This window comes from Panthera tigris, chromosome C2, assembly GCF_018350195.1.
Source record: "Panthera tigris isolate Pti1 chromosome C2, P.tigris_Pti1_mat1.1, whole genome shotgun sequence".
Lineage (NCBI taxonomy): Eukaryota > Metazoa > Chordata > Mammalia > Carnivora > Felidae > Panthera > Panthera tigris.
The window spans coordinates 48,661,207-48,678,751 of record NC_056668.1 but is presented as its reverse complement, the minus strand read 5'-3'; the positions used below and the strand labels follow the sequence as shown (position 1 = coordinate 48,678,751).

The window sequence follows — 17,545 nt, the reverse complement described above, 5'->3', positions numbered from 1 at the left end:
ATTTGTTGTCTTTCCAAATTTTTTCTTGTGGTTGATTTCGAGTTACATAGCGTTGTGGTTTGAAAATATACAAGGTATGATCTCGATCTTTTTGTACTTGCTGAGAGCTGATTTGTGTCCCAGGATGTGATCTATTCCATGTGCACTCGAGAAGAATGTGCATTCTGCTGCTTTAGTATGAAATGTTCTGAATATGTTTGTTAAGTCCACCCATCTAGTGTGTCAATTAAAGCCATTGCTTCCTTGTTGATTTTCTTTTTAGATGATCTGTCCATTGTTGTAAGTGGGGTGTTGAAGTCCCCTACTATTATGTATTATTATCAATGAGTTTCTTTATGTTTGTGATTAGTAGATTTATATATTTGGGTGTTTTCACATTGGGGGCATAAATGTGTACAATTGTTAGGTCTTCTTGGTGGATAGACCCCTAAATTATGATATGAAGCCCTTCTTCATCTCTTGTTACAGTCTTAATTTTAAAATCTAGATTGTCTGATATAAGTATGCTTACTCTGGCTTTCTTTTAGCAACCATTAGTGTGATAGATGGTTCCCTATCCTCTTACTTTCAATTTGAAGATGTCTTTGGGTCTAAAATGGGTCTCCTGTAAACAGCATATCAATGGATCTTGTTTTTGTATCCATTCTGTTACCCTGTGTCTTTTGATTGGATCGTTTAGTCCATTGACATTTAGAGTGAGTATTGCAAGATACAAATTTATTGCCATTGTGTTGCCTGTAGAGTTGGAGTTCTGGTGGTGTTCTCTGGTCCTTTCAAGTCTTTTTTGCTTTTGAACTTTTTTGTTTTGTTTCATCTCTTCTCCCCTCAGAGAATCCTCCTTAAAATTTCTCACAGGGCTGGTTTAGTGTTCACAAACTCTTTTAGTTTTTGTCTGGGAAACTTTTTATCTCTCTTTCTATTTTGAATGACATCCTTGCTTGATAAAGAATTCTTGGTTGCATATTTTTTCAATTCAGTACATTGAATTTATCCTGCTACTCTTTTCTGGCCTGCCAAGTTTCTGTGGATAGGTCTGCTGCAAACCTGATCTGTTTTCCCTTGTAGGTTCAGGACATTTTTTCCCTTGCTGCTTTCATGATTCTTTCCTTGCCTGAGTATTTTGTGAATTTGACTATGGTATGCCTTGTTGATGGTCGGTTTTTGTTGAATCTAATGGGAGTTCTCTGTGCATCCTGGATTTTGATGTCTGTGTCTTTCCCCAGGTTAGGAAAGTTTTCTGCTATGATTTGGTCACATAAACCTTCTACTCCCTTCTCTCTCTCTTCATCTTCTGGGACCCCTATGATTCTGATGTTATTTCTTTTTAATGAGTCACTGAGTTCTCTAGTTCATATATTGTGTTCTTTTGCCTTAGGCTCTTTTTTTTTTTTTTTTTTTTTCTGCTTCATTCTCCTTAAGTTTGTCCTCTGTATTGCTGTTAGCTGCTCTGCTTCATCCATCCTTGCTGCCGTGGCATCCGTTCGAGATTGCCACTCAGTTATAGCATTTTTAATTTCATCCTGACTAGATTTTACTTCTTTTATCTCCACAGAAGGGATTCTAATCTGTTTTCAACCCCAGCTAGTATTCTTCTTGTCATGATTCTAAAAATCTGGTTCAGACATCTTGCTTGTATGTGTGTTAAGTCCCTGGCTGTTACTTCTTTCTGTTCTTTCTTTTGGGGTGAATTCCTTCATTTTGTCATTTTGGAGGGAGAAAAAAAATTAATCAAGTAAAAAAATTAAAAAACTGAAAAGAACACAAAAATACCAAATAATGGATGCTAGATCCTAGATGTGTTTTGTTCTGGTTGTTGAAAGAAGCTTGATGTAATAGAGAAAAAAGGAAAGAAAAGAAAAGGAAAAAAAAGGAAAAAAGTAAATGTTTGTAAATTTAAAAGTATGAATACAATAATATAGAATAAAATGAAATTACAAGAATAAAATAGAATAAAAAATTTACAAAATTAAAAAGTAGTGTAGAAAAAATAAAAGAAAAATCTTTTTTATAAAAACAGAAAATAAAAATAAATGTTTTTCTCTTTCTGTATTAAAGAATACAAAAAGAAAAAAAAATGAATAGATGAGCCAGTGAACAAAATGAAATATGATTGAAATTACATCGAAGTTTCCCCTGGGTGTCAAACTATGAAGCACTTTATAGTCTGTAAAGTAAACAGGTGGAGAGACTTGTGGTATTTCTGCAAAGCATGGTTGGCACAGTTGGACAGGCTTTGTTCTCACTAGGTGGTGCTGCTTTGCTTACTGGGGTGGATCATTGTGGCACGTGTATGTGGGTATGTGCATGCAGGAGAGGTGAAAATAGCATCACCCAGCTACCCAGTCTCTAACCCCCGAACTCTGTGCTCTCACCTACAGGCAGTCAAGCACCCTCCTTTGTCTCCAGTTTCTGACCACTCCCCACTTCTACCTGTCCACGTCCAAGCTGTCTTGGACAAGCCAGGCGTTACCTCCCTTCCGAGTTTTATCTCAGGTGGGGCTGTATTTCTAATCCCCTCACCTCTGAGAGCCCTGTGGCTTTGACCTGCTCAGACTCTCTGGAGGAGAGTCTCAGCGAGCAATGGTTGGGTGCTGGCTTGCCTCCAGGAACTTCCCTCAACCGCACTGCTGTAGATGCCCAGAGACTGCGGCCAGGTGCTAGCCTACACCTGAAAAAGTTGATGCAATCGTGTAGCAGCAGTGTTTCAGGGATTATGGTAATCACAACACACATCTGATGCCAGGCTTCACCATCCCTTTATGTCCTTGTTCCAACACCAGCAAACGTGACTGTTCTCTGTGGTCCTCTGGGTACTTTGCCTGTGGGGAGGCCGCACAGCCTCTACCAAATTTCCTCTCAGCTAGAGAACCACCTCTCTCCTTGTGGCCTGAGGACCCCTTGGACTTCACTCTCTGCTCCTGGGTATTCACCCTTCCCACCATAGCTCCACCACGTATCGAGCTGTGGAGTTTTTAGAATTTATGCTCCCCTGTGTATAGAGTCTTGATGGTATTTAAACCCTGTTCTTTTTCCTTTCTCCCTTTCATGTTAAGTCCCTTATGGATGTTTCCACTCTTTCTCTCCAGCTTCTTTTGGGGGGAGTGCTTTTCCTGTACTTTTCCCCCTGTGTCGCTTCTCACTCCACAAGCAAAAACAGCTCCCTGTCCTCCACGCCTTCTCTCTCCCCCACTTCCCCTCTCTGTGTTGCATACTTGCTGAATTCTGTGGTTCAAGTTATGCAAAGTGTTTTGTTAATCCTTGGATCAATTTTTTAGGTGTGCACGATGCTTTGGTGTTGATCTAGCTGCATTTCAGGGACAAGAGAAATAAAAACATTCCATGCTGCTTCTCCATCTTGGCCCCTCCCCACTTAGCTTTTATTTCACTTTTTGTTACATCTATATTCTACCAACACTTTCTGTCTTTGCATAATGATATGTAAAAGAATGAATGAAAGTAGAAGGAACTAAGAGTTTCCCTGTCATTCCTTTTCCTGCTATGTCATCGTTTTCAGCACAAGTGGTTGACTAACACAGGGAAGTAACACAAGTAAGAAAGGATATAGTAGGGCACCTTAGTCATTTCTGTTTCTTAGGATACCATTCTTTTTTTTACTTTCTCTCTTGGAACCATTTACTGGTTTGAATGAAAAAAATGTGGCCTCTCAGGACTTTAAGTGCCTTTGCCTGCCTTTTTCTCACTTTGAATTTCATCGAACTTCCATACATAGTGAATTCACCAAAATTTTCTCCTCATGGACATCTCAAATATTATATGTGAATGGAGCAGTCAAGAATGTTTGACCGTGCATATGATGAATATTTTCTCTGCTCTTGTGCATGCTTCATTGTTTCATGAATTTCACTTACAAAGTACAGGTTCAAAGATAAAATTTTTAAGAATTTCAGGATAGTAACAGCAGAGCATTAAAACAAGTATGGGGTCTTGAGCCTAGGGTTCTGTATGCTGTACAGGTTGCATGTCCATGAAGCTGCTGATGGAGGCAAGTAAAATAAGATGGAAATGTTTACTCAGAGCAGCTTCAGAGGAAAAAAAAAAAGATTATCATCAATAGGTGATAAACTTAAAGTATAGCTGAAATTAAGTATGTGTTATGGATTGAATTGTTGTGTCCACCCCAAAATCTATTTGTTGAAATCCTAATCCCTAATGTAATGTATTAGGAGATGGGAAGCCTTTGGGAGGTGATTTGGTCATGAGGGTGGAGCCTCTAGTAAAGTCTCTTATAAAAGAGACCCCAGAGAGCTCTTTCATCCTTTCTGCCATGTGAAAATACAGTGAGAAGATGGCCACCTGTGAAACAGGAAGCTCTTACCACAAATTGCATCTGCTGGTGTCTTGATCTTGGACTCCCCAGCCTACAGAACTGTGAGAAATACTTGTTTGTTGTTAATCCATCCGGTTTATGGTATTTTTATTAAAGTAGCCTGAGTGGACTGACAGTAAGAAAGGGGAATAGGGCAGAGGCATGCAGTGTACTGTGTTAACTATATGGATTATGGATTAAAATTATTCACTCAACTGTGGTTTACTCAAAGTCCAAACACTGTAGTATATGTGTTAAGTGCCAGTTTTTTTAATTTCAAAGAATCAGTTTAAGTACCTTTCTTATTTAAAAGGTGCTTGCTAAGGCATTTGGCCAGTTGCCAGGTAACAAATTCATGTACTAGAAAGGTGGCATCTAAGGCATACTGCAGTGATGATTATTCTTTAGAGCCCTTGAACTTATTCTAACTCATTAGTTTTTCAGTCCAAATCTTAACAAAGTATACTTGTATAAATTAATAAAAATGTTAGTCATTTAATTCATTTAATTTGGCTGTGATGAGGTAAACTAATAAGGTAGACTCATTTTTTAAAGACAATAGAAATTTTTTGCATATTGTCAATGACTTTTAATCACCTTTATCGATGTATAATTTATATAAAATAAAGTACACACATTTTATGTGTTTATTTTGATGAATTTTAACTAATTTGTATACCCATGTTACCACTACCACCACAATCTAAAAACATCCACTTCCCCAAAGACTTTTCATGTACCCTTTCCCACTTAACCCACAACCCCCTTCCTCCAATCCTAGTCACTGATCTGCTGTCACTATAGATTAGGTTTGTCTTTCTAGAGTTGGACATATATGAAAACAAAGTATGTGTATTCTTTTATGTCTGGTTTTTTTTTTTTTTTCACTGAACATAATGTTTTGGAGATTGTCCCTATTACCCTCTGAGATTCTTTTGCTGGGCCTGGGAATTAAACTGGCAAGACAGAGCAATAGGGAAAAAAGCATACAAATATTATTTAATTTTTAAAAAGTGCACATGGGAGCTTTTATAGGAAAAATGGAGACCTGAAGACATGGCTAGGCCTGAAAGCCTATATATTTTTTTAACAAGGAATAATAAATTTGTGAAGTGACAAGACAAAAGAAAAGGGTTTATGTTTCCAGGCACAGTAAATTGTGGGAAAGTGACTAGAAATATATGGGGGAAACTAATGGAAGATAAGGGTTATTTTAGTAGGTTTGTTTGTACAGATCCGTTTTGGTGTCTACTCCCAGTCTGCAGTGATAAGAATGTCTTCCTGGTATAGAAAGGGCACCTTTCTCAAGGGAAATTTTATGACTTTCCTTCAGGTAGAAAGGGGGAGGTCAGAGAGTCTTTCTGGCATCTGCTCTTTCTCAGGTGGCTTCAGCTCAAAATAATATGCCAGAGTGGTGTATTTTGGGGTGACGTGTTTTGAATGGGGTGAATCCATTCAGCTATTGGTGGACATTTGGGTTGTTTCCAGTTTTTTGCTACTATGAATAAAGCTGCGGTGAATATTCATTTACAAATGCTTATGTGGACATATTTTCATTTCTTTTGGGTAATTACCTAGGAGCTAGATTGCTGAGTCATTGCAAGTGCATTTTCAGTTTTGTCAGGAACTGTCAAACTGTTTTCCACAGTGGATTATTTGTTTTTCGGGTGTGTGGTTTGGTGTATTCTTTATAGATTTTGGATACTAGCCCTTTGTCCAATATGTCATTTGCAAATATCTTTTCCCATTCCGTTGGTTGCCTTTTAGTTTTGCTGATTATTTCCTTTGTTGTGCAGAAGTTTTATTTGGATGAGGTCCCAAAAGTTAATTTGTTTCCCTTGCCTCTGGAGACATGTCTAGAAAGAAGTTGGTGCAGCTGAGGTCAAAGAGGTTTTTGCCTGCTTTCTCCTTGAGGATTTTGATGGCTTCCTGTCTTACATTTAGGTCTTTCATCCATTTTGAGTTTCTTTTTGTGTATGGTGTAAGAAAGTGGTCCAGGTTCATATGGTGTATGAAAGTGGTCTAGGTTCATCCAGCATGTTGCTGTCCTGTTTTCCCAGCACCACATGCTGAAGAGACTGTCTTTATTCCATTGACTATTCTTTCCTGCTTTGTCAAAGATTAGTTGGCCATACGTTTGTGGGTTCATTTCTGGGTTCTATTCTATTCTGTTCCATTGATCTGAGTGTCTGTTTTTATGCCAGTACTGTACTGTCTTGGTGATTATAGCTTTGTAATACATCTAGAAGTCCTGAATATAAATTTTTGGATTGTTTGTCCCAGCTCTGTGAAGGATGCTGATGTTATTTTGATAGGTATTGCATTGAATATGTAGATTGCTTTGGGTAGTGTTAACATTTTAACAGTATTTGTTCTTCCTATCCAGGAGCATGGAATATTTTTCCATTTTTTTGTGTCTTCTTCAATTTCTTTATAAGCTTTCTATAGTTTTCAGTGTATATTTTTCGCCTCTTTGGTTAGATTTATTCTTAGGTATCTTATGTTTTTTGGTGCAATTGTAAATGGGATTATTTCCTTGATTTCTCTTTCTGTTGCTTCATTTTTGGTGTATCCATCTCTCTCCCTTTTAAAGACAGAGACCTTTTTTCTTTTTTAATACCAGAAAGACAAGATAAATAATACGCAGGATCTTTTCATCTGTATGTTAGCCATTCATATGTATTTTTCTTACGAAGAATGGATATATTTTGTCTAGCGACAAAACTGTTTTCCTCTACCCTCCTTGGTTCTCTGACTGAGGTCTTGCATATTAGACTGACAAAATACAGATTTGTTAGAGAAAAAGACACAGCTTACTAACACATCTAATGTGCATATATGAGGGAGAAATTCTATGATGTGTACCCCAAAGGGGTAGCTACAACTTGGGCTTGTGCAGTGTCTAACAAAGATTAAATAAATTTTTAGAGAAGGCTTGAGAGTCCCAAGGATGGCAAACTGTGGGAAAGTAAATATATGGAGAAATCTAATGAAAATAAGGTGTAGGCTTGTTATATAGATTCAATTTCTGAGCTCATAAGAATTTCTAGCAATGAACAGTCTAAGCCTGCATTTAGACAAGTGGTAGGCAGACAGAGGTTTCTCGGTTGTCTTTAGTTCAAAACAATCCTTGCCCCACAGTGACATATTTTAGGGTGACATATTCTGACTTCCTACACCTATTATTTTTGAAGGACAAGAAATGCTCTCAATTATGAAAAAAGAAATTAAAACGCTGCTTTTATTCTGGTTAGTTGGAAGAACCAGAAAACAGGACTCCCAAGTTTTTTTTTAATGTTTATTAATGTTTGAGACAGAGAGAGAGTGAACGGGGGAGGGGCAGAGAGAGAGGATGACAGAAGATCCAAAGCGAACTCTGCAGTGACAGTGGTGAGCCCAATGTGGGGCTCAAAAACTGTGAGATCTTGACCTGAGCTGAAGTTGCATGCTCAACTGACTGAGTCACCCAGGTGCTCCAGGACTCCCAAGTTTTGAGCAATGGTTATTTTTTCTGATTTCTCAATTTATTTAGCCAAGTTATATAGTTAACTTATATTTATGTATTCATTGCATAAACTGCTTTTGTTGAAAATTATAACTAAATTTGAACTTTTTTAGAAAACCTAATATATGTGTTTTGTTCATAGGCAAAAAAAAAATTGATTTTTTTTCCTGCTGTGGTTATGAGTTTTCCTACAATTAGAGATTTTTAAATGTATAATAAAATAGTACACTAGAAGAGATATAGTTTTTTATTTCTAGGAGTGGTATTTTTTAGACTTGAGACAAAGATCAGTGATGATTTCCCTTGTAAATGAAATTACATTTGATCCTTGAACAACTTGGGGTTTAGTGGTGTCAACCCTCGGCTCAGCTGAAAATCTGCAGTTAACTTTCTTTTTTTTTTAATATATATGTTTTAATGTTTATTTATTTTTGAGAGATGGAATGCGAGCAGGGGAGGGACATAGAGAGAGGGAGACACAGAATCTGAAGCAGGCTGCAGGCTCTGAGTCATCAGCACAGAGCCCGACGCAGTGCTTGAACTCATGAACCTTGAGATCATGACCTGAGCCGAAGTCAGATGCTCAACCGACTGAGCCACCCAGGCGCCCCGTAAACATTTTTCACTTTAATATTATGGGGAAAAAAGATTGCTGACTTGTGCTTTAGCATGTGACTAGTCAGCCAAATTACAGTAAAGCCAAATATATAAATGTGAAAATTTTCCCAAAGAATCCAAATTGTCTTTTTCAGTTGGAGTCACATTTTTAGAACAATCAGTAAAATCGGCAATGGTTTGCTATTTTCCAACACAAATTTTTAATTGGTCTGGGTGAACAGAAAAATGGCTTTTTCCAGCATTGGATATTTTCATATTTAAAATTATTACAATTACCATTGGGATAATAATTTTTCAAATAATTTATCAAATTACTAATTTTCAGTATTTTTCCTATTACACCAAAAGTATACCTTATATATCCTTAAGATTTTGTAAGTATTTTTATTTTATTATTTGGAATTTTAGACTGTACATTTGTAAAATCTTTTACATGAAATAGTCTAATTTCCTAAATGTAAAAAACATATATTTACGAGTCAACTGGTAGCTTTTGGCTAGGTAAACCTGAATTATTTACTATTCTTTTTTATTTTTATTTTTTTTTAGAGAGAGGGTACAAGTGAGCAAAGGGCAGAGAGAGGGAGAATCCCAGCAGGGTCACACACACACACACACACACACACACACACACACACACAGAGAGAGAGAGAGAGAGAGAGGGAGAGAGAGGCAGAGAGAGAGTCACCAAAAGCGGGGCTTGTGTTTTCTTTTTTTCTTTTTTCTTTTTTTTTTACCCGAAGTGGGGCCTGTGCTCACCCTAAGCAGGACTCCACCTGACCCGAAGCAGGCCTCGTGCTCACCCAAAGTGAGGATCCAGCTCACCGGAAGAGGGGCTTGAGCTCATCCAAAGTGGGGCTGGAGCTCACCCTGTGCAGCACTCGAACTCATCAACCATGAGATCATGACCTGAGCCGAAGTCAGATGCTTAACCATCTGAGCCACCCAGGCTCTGTTGACCATTCTTTAAAAAAATTAATTAGTTGACCTTTCTTTTCATATGAATAGTACTTGCTTTGTATAGAAAACAGAAATAAAGACAAGTGGAAAAAAGAAAACACAGAGGTAGTAAACCACCCTTAAAATTTAAAGTAGAAGATTTTGAGAGACTAATAAGTAACATTTCATTAAGTGGATTTATCCTGGCTTACTTAACTATTCTGTAGTTTCTGGGTAGAAACAGGTTACTTTTAGTTTGCTGCTTTTATAAATGATACCATCATGAATATCTTTGTGCATAAAACTTCTCCCTGTATTTCATACATTTCTTGGTTTTGGATTCCAAACATGGGATTATTTTGTCAAGAGCATAACGAACATTCATATATATATATTCTTCTTCTAGATTCACCAGTTGTTATGCCTTCTTTCAGTCTCTGTATACGTGTATGTGTGTATCAGATATACACATGTAGATAGGAATATAATACACATTTTTCCCAGAACCATTTGAAAGTAAATTGCAAACATCATGGAGTTTCACCTCTAAATACTTCAACCTGCATTTTCGAAGAACAAGGGAGATTCTTTTATCCCATGCTGTAATATTTTATGAAGAAAATTAACAGTAGTCTCATTTTATCAACGGATATGAAGTCTAGAATCAATCAGAATTCCTAAATGTCTCCAAAATGTTTTTTATTTTATTAATTTTTACAATTTAGTGGAGCACCTGGGTGACTCAGTTGGTTAAATGTCGGACTTTGGCTCAGGTCCTGAACTCAGGGTTCGTGAGTTTGAGCCCTGTGTTGGGCTGTGTGCTAATAGCTTGAAGCCTGGAGCCTGCTTAGGATTCTGTGTCTCCCTCTGTCTCTGTCCCTCCCTCACTCGCACTCTGTCTCTCTCTCTCTTGAAAATAAATAAACATTAAAAAAATTTTAAATTTAGGATCAAATTGAAGTTTATGCATCATGTATTTTGGTTATTAAGTCTCAGTAGGCTCTTAATCTTACGATACCCCTGTCTGTGCCTTTTATTAAAAATCACGTCATTACTTTTTTGAAGAGTTTAGGCCAGTTGTCTTGTATAATGTCATGTGTTCTAGATTTTTATGATTTGTCTCGGTTTGTCCTCATGGATTAGGTTCACATTACATTTTTGGCAAGAATACTTAATAGCTGTTGTCATTTGCTTACTGCATCATATCAGAGGATACATAGTGTCTGCTTGTCCCTGTGTTGGTGGTTCTACATCTGATCATTTGGTTAAGATTGCTCTATTATGAAGGTGCCTTTCTCTTCTGTAGTTAATAATTGCCTGTGAACTTAATTATCTTGTTTGCATTGGGCTGATGCTAAGGCTGAGCATTGCTGGAAAAAAAAGTCACAAAACAGTGTCTATTTGTGGCATTATAAATTCATGACTATTAATCTCACTGGATTTCTGTACTGCAAGATAATCCTACTGTGTTTCTCTAGTCAGCTTGTGTTCCCCCTCTCCACAATGATGATTTGAGATCTTTCTCTTCTCAAGCCTTTGTTCCTTTATCTTTTGTATCATTTTGAAAAGGTGATCTTGATTTCTTCTACTTCCCAGAAGAAGGAAAGGGGTGCCTCTTCTTGCATCATAAACTAGCACAATGGAGCAGTTAAGAGTGCTGGCAGTAGAGTTGAGAGTGAATGGTTTTGGATCCCACTTTCACTACTCACTCATTTAAGTTTGGGTTTAAATCATTCTGTCTTGGTCTTAATTACAGAAGAATTACCATTGTACCTCATAGAGTAGTTTGTGAGGTTTAAATAAGGTAAATCATTGTAAAATCATTAGCATAGTGCCTGGTATATAGTGCATGTGCAATAGATATTAGCTCTTATTATACCATTTCTTAAAAAAATTTACTGTGTGAATTATACTGTCTTCTGTATCTTCTACCTCTCCTATTCTGTTGACCTCTTCCTTAGGCACTTAAACTTAACACAGATTTTCCATTTACTCATCCCATTGTATTCTGGTTTCTGCTCCCACCATTCCACTAAACTGCCCCTGATAAAGTCACCGTTCCATCTCTAAATTCATTTTTATTACCCTTACCCTTAGTGCTTCCATTTCATTCTTCATAAGAGATCAATAGTGCAGCTGTGAGCTCATCATTCTCTTGTAAAAACTAGTGGGTTTCAATTGTTTTTGACATAAAATCTCAAATCATTAATATAGTTCATTGGTCCTGCCTAACTACCCATACTGATCTTGTACACATGTCCTCTTCAGGGTAGGCACTTGAGCCCGCTACGTCCTTTGATTTTCTTCAACAAGCTTTACTCACACCAGAGCATTTGCATTTTGTCCCCACTTTTGGACCACTCTTTATTTTCCACCTGTTTCTTTGGATAGTGTCTGGTTTCAGCTCAAAAGTCATATTCTCAGTAAAACCTTCCCTGATCTAGTTCAGAAGAAGTGCAGCATCTGTACTTTAACTTCATATCACTTATTACAATTATAATTAAATAATGAATTGGGTAATTCTCTGGAATGTGAAGACAGGCAGGCACTATAACCATCATGTTCATCGATGTATCTCCAGATTCTGCTAGTACAGTTGTTTTGCTAGGAGGTATTTGATAAGTACTTGTTGAATGAAGAATGAATTACTATTATTTAGTCATAGAAATGTACTTATCTCTGTATTATTTATTTGAAGTTTCTGTGTATTTTATGGAGGTTCCCCTGAAGACTTGTACCACCTTTTTCCAGATGGTCTGAAAGTATAGCCTTAAGTGGCTGCTGCATACAAGTGATATCTTTGAAATTGATTTTATCTTAATTTCTTAAAAAAATGTTTATTTTTGAGAGAGAGAGTGTGAGTGGGGGAGGGGCAGAAAGAGAGGGGGACAGAAGCTCTGAAGCAGGCTCTGGGCTGACAGCAGTGAGCCAGATATGGGGCTCGAACTCATGAACTGTTAAGATCATGACCTGAGCTGAAGTTGGACACTTAACTGACTGAGCCACCCAGGTGCCCCTCTTTAATTTTTTTAATTTAATGTATTTTTAATTTTAGTTTTTTATATGTTTATTTTTGAGAGAGGGGAGAGAGAGTGCATGTGTGTGGGAGAGGCAGAGAGAGAGAGAGAGAGAAGGCGGGGGGGGGGGGGGACAGAGGATCTGAAGTGGGCTCTATGCTGACAGCAGAGAGCCTAGTATGGGCTTGAACTCATTAACTGTGAGATCATGACCTGAGCTGAAGTTGGCCCCTTAACCTACTGAGCCACCCAGGTGCCCCTTTAATTTTTTTTAAAGTAAGTTCTGGCTCAGTGTGGGGCTTAAACTTAAGACCACCCCCCCCCCCCCAAATCAGGATTCGCATGCTTTACCAACTAAGCAGCCAGGCACCCAAGATCAGTTTTATCTTTAAAATATTTGAACACCTTGCTTTGTGTTTCCTAATATTCTTTTTTAAAAAATATTTTAAGTAATCTCTATACCCAATGTGGGGCTCAAACTCATAACCACTCGATCAAGAGTTGCATGTTCCACCTACTGAGCCAGCCAGATGCCCCTGTTTCTTAAGTCTTAGACTTATTTATTTATTTAAAAGTTTATAAATTTATTTTGAGAGAAAGAGAGCACATGCATGCATGTGCAAGCTGGGAGTGCAGAGGGAGAGAGCGAATCCCAAGTAGGCTCTGCACTGTCAGTGTGGAGCAGGACGTAGGGCTTAGACTCACAAACTGTGAGATAATGACCTGAGGCTAAATTGAGTTGAATGCTTATCAACTGAGCTACCCAGGCACCATCTTAACTTTTGTTAAACAATTCTTTGGGGTGCCTGGGTGGCTCAGTCAGTTAGGCTTCGGACTTCGGCTCAGGTCATGAGCTCACATTTGTGGATTTAAACCCCCCTGTCAGGCTCTGTGCTGACAGCTCAGAGCCTGGAGCTTGCTTCGGATTCTGTGTCTCTCTCTCTGTCTTTCCCCTTCCCCGCTTGTGCTCGCTCTCTCTCTCTCTCTCTCTCTCTCTCTCTCTCTCCCTCCCCCTCTGTCTCTCAAAAATAAAATAAGCATTAAAAAAAATCCCTAAAACTAGTTACAGGACAGCTTTATAAATAAAATAGAACAGACACTCTTCTGATCACACATTTCCAATTCTTTAAGACATTTCTCATTTGATATTGTCTCAAGTCCACTTGGTAGCCTATCCAGACTACTGGAAGAACTATTCTCTGGTTCCAGAACTGAACATAGCTCTTCAAGTATTACCAGCAAAAGATTTATTGAATGAGTAACAACCAAAATGTAATGAGACAAAAAGCTGGGGCTGCTTGCATTTATTAGTTTTACTTATTAAAAGGGTATAGGTACAGTAAAAATAAATGTTTTAAATTGACCTATTTATAGAAACGAGGTAAAATTAAGTCTATATCTTAAGACTATGAAGACTTAAGACTACGTAGCTTTAGTAAGGCTATAGATGATATACGTTTCACCTGTAGTTTTAATAATGCTTTCCAAATTAACAAATGCTAAAACAAAATACATTTACATTGCAGAAAGTGGTTGCCTTTGTGATGAGATATGCAGATGTGTACAATTGTTTTACTAAAAGTGTAAATAGGTGCAGATGGGTTGCCAGGAATCTCAACAGCTATATGTGTGTGTGGCCATAGTTATAGTATACTAGACAGAATTCTGAAGAAAATTCCAATATAAGTGAAATAGGCTTTACTTTTTAATATATATTTGAGAATGGTTAAGCAAATATTTTACTTACTTACTGCTCTAGTTAATTGCTTCAAGAACTGAAATTAAGAATTCCTGGAGGTTTTCTTTTGGTATAGTTTGTGATTAATCATGTATTATATACACTGTTTAGTACTTTATGTGTTAATTATTTATGTGTGTAACAGGCAACTCAAAGTTGTGTTGACGAATGTCCTATGGACGGATTTAGGACGAAAATTCAGAAAGATCCTACCTAGAAACGATGCTAATTTGTGTGATGCCAACAAGGTGCAATCAGACTCATTGCCTTCGACATCTGTTGACAGCCTAGAGACATGTCAAAAATTAGAACCTCTTCACCAAAGCCTTAATTTATCTAAAAGGTATGTTGTTCAGTATTGATTTTGTTCAACTTACCGCATTTGAACTAATAAAACTCCAATAATCTTAAAATTGTTAAGATTGTTGGAAATGATTTTTAAGAAAATCTGCATATACAGGTGTGCCCCACTCTAAAGCAAATCTTAAAGCTGACAGTCTCAATTTACAAAGTTAATGGTATTTTTGCATTTCATTAAGTTGACATAGAATTATTTTTAAAACCAATTATCATTATATTTAACTATAATTTGATTCCCATACACATATTTTTATAGATTCATTTATGATATAAAATGAAGATACTTATATATATATAGGTAGGTAAGGACCTAGATTAAATAACTTACGAAAGATATGTTAAAGATGGAGAAAATAAAGGTATATATATTTATTTATTTATGCCTTGATAGAGTTGACAGAGTTAATAGTTCATTTTTTATTTTCTGCATCTTTAACATACCTATTAAATAGTGTTTAATATAGTCCTTACCACTTTTGACTTTGAGTTTTCTTGTAATTTACATGCATTTTTAAATAAGTGAGGTGATATTAAAATAATACCCCTAGATTTTTTAATAGTAAATATGCAGTTTAATTTTATAAATAAGACCAGTTTTGTTTTATATTTTTTAAAGGAATTGTGTATGGAATTTGGGGCTAAATACTGGGAATTAGCTCTGGGAATTTGTTATCTGTGACATAATATTTTTAATGTGTTTCTACTTACAGTTTTAACCCTTAATGTTTTGATGGAAATACTTTGCTTTTAATTAGAAAAATTTGTCATTAGCTAGGTAGTGCTTTGGTTATATGGTCTGTAATATATAAGTGCTTTAAGCCAAGTCCAGAAAAAAACTGATAAATTTTTAAAAAATGTTTTATTTATTTTTGGGAGAGAGAGAGATAGAGATAGAGAGCGTGAGCTAGAGAGGGGCAGAGAGAGATGGAGACATAGAATCCTAAGCAGGCTCCAGGCTCTGAGCTGTCAGCACAGAGCCCAAAATGAGACTTGAACTCGTGAACCACAAGATCATGAGCTGGGCCGAAGTCGAATGCTCAACTGACCGGGCCACCTACGCTCTCCAAAACTGATAACTTTCAGCACAATTATTTAAAAAATAAAAGTAGAACTCTATAGTATTACATGTTAATTTTAAAGGAGGATACCTCTTTTAAAAAAGGCAAAAACAAAGTTAAGTAGAAGAATTTCCTTATGTGTTCATGAAATTAAAATATAGTATGAAGTTAAAAGTCTCATTAAGATTCTAATTTGGTTTTTATAGTATGTGTCTGTGTTTTTTCCTTTCTGTCATTACCAGCTAATGGAGACTTTTTCTCTCATCTCCAGGGGTCCTAAATTGAACTGTTTCAAAGTGAATGCATTATCTTTCTTCTCAGACTTATTCCTATTTCTGTATCCCCTCCCTGTCTGAATATATGACGACTCGTTCTTTCTCACCCTTTATATTCAGTCTTTTTTCATGTGTAGATATTTTTGCTTCCTAAATCAGTTTTGAAATGATCTCTTCTCCACTTTTATTGCCACTGCCTCAGTTCAAGCCCTGATAACTTTGTGCCTTTATTACTATTAGTATTGGGCTTCCCATGTATGGCCTTTTCTTCTTAATAATTTCCCTATATTGTTGTTGAGTTAATCATTCTGAAAGGCAGATGTTACTTTTAGCTCTCTAGTTTAACATCTTTCTGTGGCTCCACATAACCTTCAGGATAAAGTTCAAACTCCTCACTTTAGCATACAGGGTCCTTAATGGTCTCAGCTTTGCCTGTCTCTAGCTTTGTGCCTGTCTACACATTCATAACTGAGCTTTAGTCTGTAAGAAACTGGTGGTAGCTCAGTAAATGTATAGTGCTGTTGTATACCTCCGAGCTCATTCTGTTTGCTCTCTTATCTTGGAAACTGTTCTCCTTTCCCATTTACTGATATTTTTTAGTCTTTAACATTGAACTCATATGCCATCTTTTGGGGACAGCTTCCTTGATTCCACCCTCCTCATTTGCATTTAATCCCATTTTTTGCTTTGTTAAGCAGCCTGTTTATATATCATAACACTTATCACATTATATTATGAGTTTTAGTTTTTCTGCCTCCCTGACAGTAAGCTTCACAAGGGAAGCTTACAGGGACTACATTTTATTATTTTTTACTCTGATACTAATACCTAGCACATTGCTGGGTGCTTACTAAATGCTCAGTTTTTGCTGAATTCAAGGAAGGTTGCTTCTCAGCAGAGTTACATCTCCAGTCTCTTTGATTAAAATGTATTTTCATCCATTAGAACCATTTATTTGCTCTGTAATTTTGGTGACAACCAGGAAAAGGGATATTACAAGCTTCAAATAAGAATACTGGAGAACAGTTTAGGGTATCGGTTTGGACAGTGTTTTCTTTCAGAGACTTACTTGCTATCTGGAATGATCTGGAATATCTGGCTTGTTCTTTCTTCAGGCTTAGCTTAACTTTTGCTTTTTGTTTTACTTTCATTTTACTTAGCTAGGACTTTATTATTTCAGAAAGATGAAAGGGAGAAAAATTTATTTTTGGTTTTCAATTTTATCTTAAAGTGTAACTGTTGAGGGGCCCCTGGGTTGTTCAGTCAGTTGAGTGTCTGACTGTTGATTTTGGTTTAGGTCATGATCCCAGGGTCTTGGGATCGAGCCCTGTGTCAGGCTCTGAGTTGAGTGTGGAGCCTACTTAAGATTCTGTCTGTCTCCCACTGCCCTTGTCCCCACTGTACACTATTTAAAAAAAAAACAAAATACCAAAAAAGACCCAAAAAAAGATCGACTATTGAGTCAATCAAAATTACTCATTCAGTCCCCAAAATGACATTTTTTAGAAGTTTTATTTGCATTTTAGATTTTTTTAAATGTTTATTTATTTTTGAGAGAGAGAGGGAGAAAGAAAGAGGGCAGGGGAGGGGGCAGAGAGAGGGAGACACAGAATCTGAGGCAGGCTCCAGGCTCTGAGTTGTCAGCACAGAGCCTGATGTGGGGCTCAAACTCATGAACCTTGAGATCATGACCTGAGCTGAAGTCGAA

At 37.0% G+C, this 17,545-nt stretch overlaps 1 protein-coding gene across 8 annotated transcripts in view; it reads left to right on the top strand.

The window, feature by feature from the left end:
- SENP7 (SUMO specific peptidase 7) overlaps positions 1–17,545 on the top strand; it is a 148,172-nt gene that overhangs the window by 57,943 nt on the left and 72,684 nt on the right. For 6 of the 8 annotated variants that reach the window (XM_042998688.1, XM_042998692.1, XM_042998691.1 and 3 more), the window contains one exon: positions 14,290–14,487. The exons of the other annotated variants lie outside the window; for them this stretch is intronic. In XM_042998688.1, coding sequence (XP_042854622.1) covers positions 14,290–14,487 — 198 coding nt within the window. The remainder of the gene's footprint in view (positions 1–14,289; positions 14,488–17,545) is intronic. 8 annotated transcript variants of the gene reach the window in all.